General features: G+C 38.2%; 1 protein-coding gene across 1 annotated transcript; it reads left to right on the top strand.

Moving 5' to 3' along the window:
* Positions 1-6: 6 nt before the first annotated feature.
* Positions 7-8,007, top strand: LOC107655413 (beta-1,3-galactosyltransferase 2-like). The gene is made up of 2 exons (XM_016442898.1): positions 7-92; positions 4,968-8,007. Exon 2 carries the CDS (start codon positions 5,227-5,229, stop codon positions 6,538-6,540), a length of 1,314 nt encoding a protein of 437 aa, XP_016298384.1. The 5' UTR covers positions 7-92; positions 4,968-5,226; the 3' UTR covers positions 6,541-8,007.
* The last annotated feature ends 882 nt before the right edge of the window (positions 8,008-8,889 follow it).

Here is an 8,889-nt window from a genome sequence, read left to right as displayed (position 1 = left end):
TTTTTTTTTTTTGGTAGTGCTGGAGGGAATGATGGCGCGTGGTGTGAGTCGACAGACGGCGCGCGCATCTTTCCACTCTGTTACAGAGTGAGGTAGGTCTCATAATGTATAGATATCTCAATATAATATTGTTTTTCCTTAGTCTAATTACTCTTTGCTGTCCTTTAAGGGTAACGATCTCAATTATAAACCCCATAATGCATACTGAGGAAGAAAATGGATCAGTAAGTAGTTCGACTCTAAGTTGTGTGTAAACAGTGTTTAAATTGACATGTTTAAAGGGCAATGCAGAAGACTTGATTCAAATGCTTGAACACTGTCCACACCAGGAGTCTTAAAAATATCAAATACAAATTTCCACCCACTGGGGTCTTAGATATTAATTTGATAGCATATCGACCAATAAAAAAACAAATGTTGCAGGAAATGCGGCTGCTGCCAGGTGGTGAAAATGTGGAGAAGTGCCCCAGATCTGGCTAATCTGAGCAGTGAGGCGTGGACTTTTGCAAACTGACCACCACCCACTGCTCACTATTGTGCTCGAAAGCACTTTTAAGCCGTGGTGATATTATAAAAGACCAGGTCGGACTTGGTCCCCAATGCTCTCAAAGCATTTACTGTCAAGTCTTTCTTTCAGTTGCCCAGATAATAAAACATTGTGAGTGAAATGCAAATACTAGCATAAAGACTAAATGTAGTTTTAAATAGGGCCATTTTATTAATATTAATGCAACAAATATGTTGCAGTTCATTAAAAGGACTGCAACGTTGTTCAACACAGAGGTCGGCAGACTGTGACAGTAATGTGCATGAATCAACAAACCTATTTGCTGTCATGGGAGATGAAACATCACATTAGTCACATAAGCCAAATTGACATAAAAAAAACAACTGAAACAACCTGCTGAAGTATGCAAGGGCCTAGATGTATGCTGGCATGCTGTGTGTGTGCGTGTTTAATTTGGCCACAGTTCTCTTTTAGCAGAACTGGGAGGATGGTGTTCATCTCAGTCCAAGTTATGGATGACAGATGCTCTGAGAATAAAATGCTTTGAGCTTCATCCTCACGATATGTGATTCATTAAACTCACCTTTCAAAGGAACGTTCGCAAACTTCTGAATGAGGTTTATAGAGACCCTGGCATTTGAGTAATGAATGCAATTATATGTCAAGCATGGCCCGGATGTGTCTCAGTAAGCACTATATTACATATATGTTTAAGCAAACATAAAAATATGGTGTCATATCTAGTATATAACACAACCATCAAAGATATGAACAGTGACCATGCAAATTCATAACCCATGATGAGTGATTTCAAATGGGACACTCAATGTCAAATTAATCATTCCTTCTGAGAGAATCACTAGCACATATAGATTGATTGAATCTTGCGTGCATTTGTTATGATTGTACATTGCACTTATTGCCCTCCCTATTTTTTATTTTTTTTTTGTCATCCAGATTTTTTTTTAATCAGTAATTCTTTGATTTGGCCATTATTTATTTATTTATTTATTTTTGTTGAAAGGAGTATGCTCAAATTATGGGAAAATGTTTGTTTGACACTAAACACATTTTACATAAACATAATATGCAAGGCAAATTATTCATCTTATTAGGCTCGCAAATGGGTGTCAATGCAAATTTGAGAGACATGTTACCTTTCACTTATTAAATTGTAACCAGAATTTACATGGATACTTGGACAATCGGTAGAAACATCTCAAAAATGCATTGGTTATGGGAAATTGTTTTCAAAAAACCTAAGCAAAAACCGGTGGGAGCTGTGCATTAAAAAGCTCCTGCATTTATTTTTATAGGGTACACTGATTGCTGAATTATGCTGATCACCATCATATTAACTTTGTTTGCAGGTGTTTCCTATTAGAAGTGTAATAGTCTCATGTTGCTCTTCTAATTGCTGACCGCTGTGGCCACATCACGCTCCTAATTTCCGTAACTGTATGAAGCAAAAACTGGTATAGCTTAAAAATAAAATGAAAGCAGCTGATTTAGTGAATTCCTCTCTGTCGTTAACAAATACATAAATATTTATGTATTCTCTTATTCCTTCAAACAAGCATGTGTGTGACTTTGGCAAAAACAAAAACACCTTGCACCAGAGTGAGTGCATTACATAGCGTTCTTTATTGAGGCTCTCATTACAGGATATCAAATGGATGACAATGGAAACCTTTGGAGCATTTCATTCGCTCTGTTCTGAAGCGTGTTAACCTTTAAAGTAAAGCCAGGCTTAGCCTCTTTCCATCTTACTGTAATTGCCCACGCTGGGTGAGCACATTTGGTTGAAAAGGTTATCATCCTCTGATCCAGCTGTTGCAACAAAACAGGAAACAATCCACAGAGACAAACATTTAGGATGTAGGTTGAAGGATAGCGTGTGGCACTCGAAATAGGGCATAGAATTATTTTACAACAATGTCAGTGGAAGGAGTCAGAAGGTCACACTAAATGTTAATTGAGCTGTGGTGGTATGTTGTTATGTTATGTTATATGAAGTCTGTGCATTTTTGCAACCCTGTTACCAATATTTGGGACATGTACAAATACAGTTTAAAACCCTAATTTGTGTGGTTTTATTTTTAACCAGTAAACATTACATAAACACAAATCATACACTACCATTAAAAAGTTTGGAGTCAGTCATTTATTTATTTATTTACTTTTATTCAGCAAGGATGCATGAAATTTGCCAGCAGTAACTGTTAAGACATGTGTAATGTTACAAAATATTTCTATTTCAAATTATGTTCTGTATAATCATCAAATAATCCTGAAAAAAAGTTTACTCTATAATATTAAGCAGCACAACTATTTAAGCACTGAAAATAATAAGAAATATTTATTGAGCAGCAAATCAGCATTTTAAAATGATTTCTGAAGGATCATGTGACACTGAAGACTGGAGTAATTATGCTGAAAATTCAGCTTTTCCATCACATTAATAAATTACATTTTAAACTATATTAAAATAGAAAAAAAGTTATTTCATATTGCAATAATGTTTCACAATATATACTTTTAATTAAATAAATGCAGCCTTGGTGAAAATAAGAGACTTATTTAAAATGTAACATTTAAAAATCTTAACCACAAACGTTTGAACGATTTCAATACATTATTTTATATAGTCTAAATTAAGGCATATATTTCCCATGAATTAAAAAAAGAACATGATTTTTTGTTATAATTAAAATATTATGGTGTAAAAATATTGATGTTCTTAAAATAACTTGGTTAACAGGGTTGAATGGTTGATCTTGATGAGTGCATTCAACACTGCAATTTGTATAAGAAAATGGAATAAGATGATAAATAATGATTTATTGCTAATTAGATAATTAATAGATAAGATTAAATTATATTCAGATATTTAATTAAAATTACCTATTTGTCATAGTATGTTAATGCTTTATGTCGGATAGTTTATAAAATGTATCGTAAAAAAAAAAAAAAAAGCTTTTAAAAAATGGGACACCAAATTGTGCTGTATTTGTCATAGAATATTTATAAGCACTCCCTCCTTTGATGCTCTCAAAACAAACCAGAACAAAACATGACTTTCAAAAACAAGACTCCTGTTTTACCTTTGTAATCATTTCTCTCCTATTTTTAGATCACCATTACTGGGAGGAGGTTCTAGAATCTAATAACCTCCAGTGTGAGAAAGCAACGGTTAAGAGAGGAAATTGCTGGCAGGGAGGCCTTTCCCTCTGGTGCAGTGTTGATAAGTTTAAGGTGGAGGGTAAATAAGAGGTGAGGGCTGTTATCACTCGCTGCTTCTGGCTGCGGATGCTGCAACACTGCTTGCTGGAGCCTGAAAATTCATTTTGACGGATGCTTCCCCTCTCTGGCTGTTAGAGTGCATCTGGGTGGGGAGGTGGCTTAAAGGGCCTCTGAGGCAGCAGTGTTCTCACTGAATGCCATGTTGTGCAAACCTGCAATTTAAACTCTCACGCAGGGCAGTAAAGGTTAGCTCATGATATGCAGAGAGAGATGTGTTTTCAGCCGTTTCTTGAAAATATTAAGGACTCAGCTGCTTGGATTGAGCTGGACAGGTCATTCCACCAGGAGGGAACAGTCAATATAAAAGTCCATGAAAATTTCATCATAGGTAGAATGCAAAATGTTTCAATGTTTGACTGGTGTTGTGGAGTAAAAAGGTTATAATTTTCTCTTTTGTTGGACAACAGGTTTAGAAATGAATACAAGGGAAGTTTAGCTTTAGGCATTTTAATTTAAGCATGTTTAGCTTAGTTAACGGAAGGCTACCTGCTGCCATCAGAGCAAGTGTAATTACTGCATTCACGCGCTCCTCGAATGCTCTCATTTCCCGAGTTGTGCTTTTAAGTCGGAATGTGAAAACAACATGGACACGCTCGTTACTACAAAGTTGTGTTGGATTTTTATTATTAAAGCTTTCCGACTTGAGTTCACGTGCATTTTCTCAGTCGGGAAATTATTTTTCACGTGCGGTGCCGCGATGATGTTTCTTACATCCGTTTCGGAGAACCAGAGGACAAATATTTCAATCGATCGCTCAGGCATGGCACCGAAATGAGGCACCGAAATCTGCGTTCGGATTCGGTTCTAGTACATACTGGTTACATAGGTACCGGTGCCATATTGGTACCGGGTTTCGGTACCCAACCCTATGCAGAGATCCCCGTTACCAATCTCCCCCACATTATTGCCATGTACCGCAAATGCAGGAGACTGAAAAATCATAACGTTAGTGTAGAGAGAATATTTATGTTGTCAAAAACTTTGGTTGTTTCGAAAATCACCAATGATTTTGCAGGTGATGTCATTTACCAACAATATTACTACTATGTAGTAGTGTAGCAGTATATGGCTTATGAATGTAATTTAAGATCTTCTGCTATCCATTGTACTGCGACACTACTCAGTATTACTCATTGTTTTCTCTCCTCATTCTTAGATCGCAAGACATCAATCTGAGGAAGCAGTCGTCCTTCAGAAGGGAACTGCCCCAAAGCATGACCGTCTGTCACTGGGGAGGGTCAGAGAAACGCATTCCTGCAACTCTCATGAACAGTTTGTCATCCCCCTCGTAGGTCCACCTGCGGCCCTGAACACACCCATCTGCCAGCTCAGATAACCCTCAGGCTGTTTGCAACACATGTTTGATGTGATTGGTTGTGACCGCCACGCTTTGCTAAGCAGCCCCACTCTACATCATGCAGTGGCGTCGGCGACACTGCTGCCCCATCAAGATGACCTGGAATGTCAAGCGGTCACTCTTCCGCACACATGTAGCAGGCCTTCTCTCGCTGGCCTCACTCTTTGCCCTCTTTCTCATCTACTGTCACCAGGATTTGCTGCAGGGCCGGAGTTGGTTGCGAGACAACCCCTTGGTTTACACCATGCGGGGTTTGCGCCCCCACAAGGAGCGTGCGAAGGGAAACCAAAGCTCACTGCGAAGCCTCTGGAAAGACAATGGTTATGTGCTCCCCAAACCGTCTGTTAACTTCAATTTTAGTTCTCACCAGGCTGAGGTCACTGCCCAGGGGATTGTGGGATTGGAGATCTCACCGAGTGGCAACAACTCGAGCACTAACAGCAACACCAAGAGCTTACACAGGGAAATGGGAGTGGGAGGGCGTCTGGCAGCCCAGCCTTATCACTGGCTGCTTAATGAGCCCTACAAGTGCAACGAAAGCAGTCCCTTCCTGGTTTTGCTAATTGCTGCGGAGCCAAGGCAGTTGGAGGCAAGGAACGCCATCAGACAGACCTGGGGCAACGAGAGCGTGGTCATGGGTTATGGGTTCGTGCGGCTCTTTCTGTTGGGAAGGATACCTAATGCGTATCCTCAGAGCTCCATTGAGGAGGAGAGCTTGCAGTACCATGACATCATCCAACTGGACTTCTTGGACACCTATTACAACCTTACCATCAAGACGCTTATGGGCATGAGCTGGGTTGCTCGCTATTGCCCGCACGCCCGCTATGTCATGAAGACGGACAGTGACATGTTTGTCAACACAGAATATCTCGTCCAAAAGCTGCTGAAGCCAAACATGGCACCTCGACAGAATTACTTCACTGGCTACCTAATGAGAGGCTACGCTCCCAACCGCAACAAGGACAGTAAGTGGTACATGCCACCAGAGCTGTATTCCAGTGAGAGATACCCTATCTTTTGTTCCGGGACGGGCTATGTGTTCTCGGGGGACATGGCGGCGAAAATCTACAATGCCTCGTTGAGCATCCGTCGCCTTCACCTCGAGGATGTATATGTGGGAATCTGCCTGGCGAAACTGCGGATCGACCCAGTGCCACCACCAAATGAGTTTCTCTTCAACCACTGGAGAGTGTCGTACTCCAGCTGCAAATACAGTCACTTGATCACCTCTCACCAGTTCCAGCCCAACGAACTCATTAAATACTGGGGTCACTTGCAAAGCAACAAGCACAATCCTTGCCTTAACATGGCGAAAGATAAGAGCGGGCGGCCGCGCCATAGGAAATTGCAGTGGGAAGGTCTTCGGTGATTAGCCATGGCTCAGGGTACAGTAGTGTTATCACAGCATGTGCAAAATTCAGCGGTTTATGAGGTAGGGAACAGCACAGTGTTTTTTGGTATTGTCGATTAAAACTATTTTTTTAATTTCAGAGAGATGTTATGTATTGTAAACCTGTCTTTTTAAAGGGAAGTGAGAGACATCTACGTGTGCAATATCTAGCATGCACAACAAAAACCATCCAATGGCAATACCCCGCCATTTTCAGGTGCCAATTAACCAGGACATATTAAGAGGTTGCTGAACATCCTCTTCAAGCTAACGTTCGAGTGATATTACTAAGGGCCAATTTTATTGAGATCCTCATTGTTTCTGTATACAAAAGAAGAAAAAAATCGGGAATATCATATGGTGGTGTATCTGTACTGTGACACATTTGATTCTCAATGATGTCCACCTCTGACATTAAGATGATGTTGATTTTTCTATCTACCTAAAACCTGCAAATGGTTTACTATAACCAAACCAAATTAAAAACAGTATGTGTAAAAGATAATATATGGAATTTAATTGCATCATAGATGTCAGATTAAAATAATATTTTTCAAACCTTTACATTGACTAAATATACAGGTCTGCCCTTGATTAGGGCAAGTTAAAACTATTTATTAAATGTATTTCTTAAGCATATTGTCTCGGAGGTGTGGTCTCTTCCAGTGTTATTCAAATAATATGACACTATCCAAATAATATGTTACTCAGCCAGAACTGAAACCCAATTCTAAAATGCAGTTATATAGATCAGGCACATTGCACTAAACAAATACAATAAAATTGTCATAACTCACAAATAGCCAATGAAAAGTTGAAAACATTTTTGGTTACCTCAGTGACCACCACGAAACTGTCATCAGCATAAATCTGACAAAAGACTATAAATCTGATAAAATAAACATTATTGATAATAATTCACTTCTAATTGACATTTACAGACAGTTGCACACTTCAGTTGCAAAACTAAAAATGTCTTAGTTGTCAAAATTAGCATAATTCATGCAAATTTCAAAACATTATGGAGAAATATCAACATTCAAATCACCATTATGTACTCATTAAATTCAAATGAGACTTGAAAAATCCCAGAATCAGTCCCCAGATGGAACTGAAGACTAATGCGTTGATGATAAAGTAGATAATGTTGCTGTGGGTCAAAATATATAATTAGTAGGGGGGCTTCACAACACATTAGCAGAGAGTAATCCAATTAAATTGACGCTGGCAACATTTGAAGGGTTTATTTATCATTTTCATTACTCATTTGTCAGTCTAATTTTAATTAACCACATATTCGAGTGACTACGATAAGTGCTAGATGCAGAATTTGCACATCAATTACAGGTGACTCAGAAGACATTTCAGTGTACCCTTCTTACAAATCATAAGCACTTGAGTTTCACAATATAACAGTTATTGTGGCACAAACCAGCTGCTTCATTTCCAGGCCTATACTTGTTGGAAAACTTGAGTAAATACTAAAAACAGACTTTGACAAATAAAACCGTAACTCTTTTGAAGATAAAAGACGGGACTTTACTTTAGAGTAAGAATGAAACAATTTACTTGCACATTCTTAAGTTTTTATGTCACTTCTTTGTTATATAAATATAGTAACAGGAAGTGGTAAAGACTTGTTTATGAACTGCAGTAACTTCATTTATTGGCATGTCATTTATCTCATAATGCAGTCATCAGTGATGTATCATGTAAAACAGATCATTTTATGAGTTTACTTCTTACAAATCATAAGCACCCTGAGTTTCACAATTATTATGGCATAATGAGTCATTTCATTTCTAGGCCTATACTTGTCCTTGGAAAGTTTGGTTTTATGTAAACCCAGAAATTCTAAAAACAGACTTTAACAAAGGAAACATAACTGTTTTGAAGAACTTTAGAGTAGGAATGGAAAACTTTTACTTGCATGCTCTTGAGATTTCACATCACTTCTGCCTAATATAAATATAGTAACAAAAAATAAGAAGTGCTAAACTTGTTTATGAACTGCAATAACTTGAAAATTTCGGTGCAGTCATTTATCTGTTAAAATATTTTGTAAAACAGATCATTTAATGCATCATATGGACTATAAATAAATCACTAGTTTAAATGTGACAATGTAACACTCAAAACATGCAAATTTTCCAGAGAATCTGGAGATTTCCAGGACCTCATTGCTATAGACCCTAAAACCATCTGTTAAGAATTATGTTCTTGACGGAAGTCAATTCACACAGCAACTTGCAATTCCAGTGCATTGCAATCCATTAAATCCTCATCTGTTGTTAAGCATTTATCTCCCTCAATTAATAGGAATCAAAG

The sequence above is a fragment of the Sinocyclocheilus anshuiensis genome, unplaced genomic scaffold (assembly GCF_001515605.1).
Source record: "Sinocyclocheilus anshuiensis isolate Anshui unplaced genomic scaffold, SAMN03320099.WGS_v1.1 scaffold880, whole genome shotgun sequence".
NCBI lineage: Eukaryota > Metazoa > Chordata > Actinopteri > Cypriniformes > Cyprinidae > Sinocyclocheilus > Sinocyclocheilus anshuiensis.
Note: the sequence above shows the minus strand (reverse complement) of the source record. Positions and strands in the feature narration are given on the sequence as shown.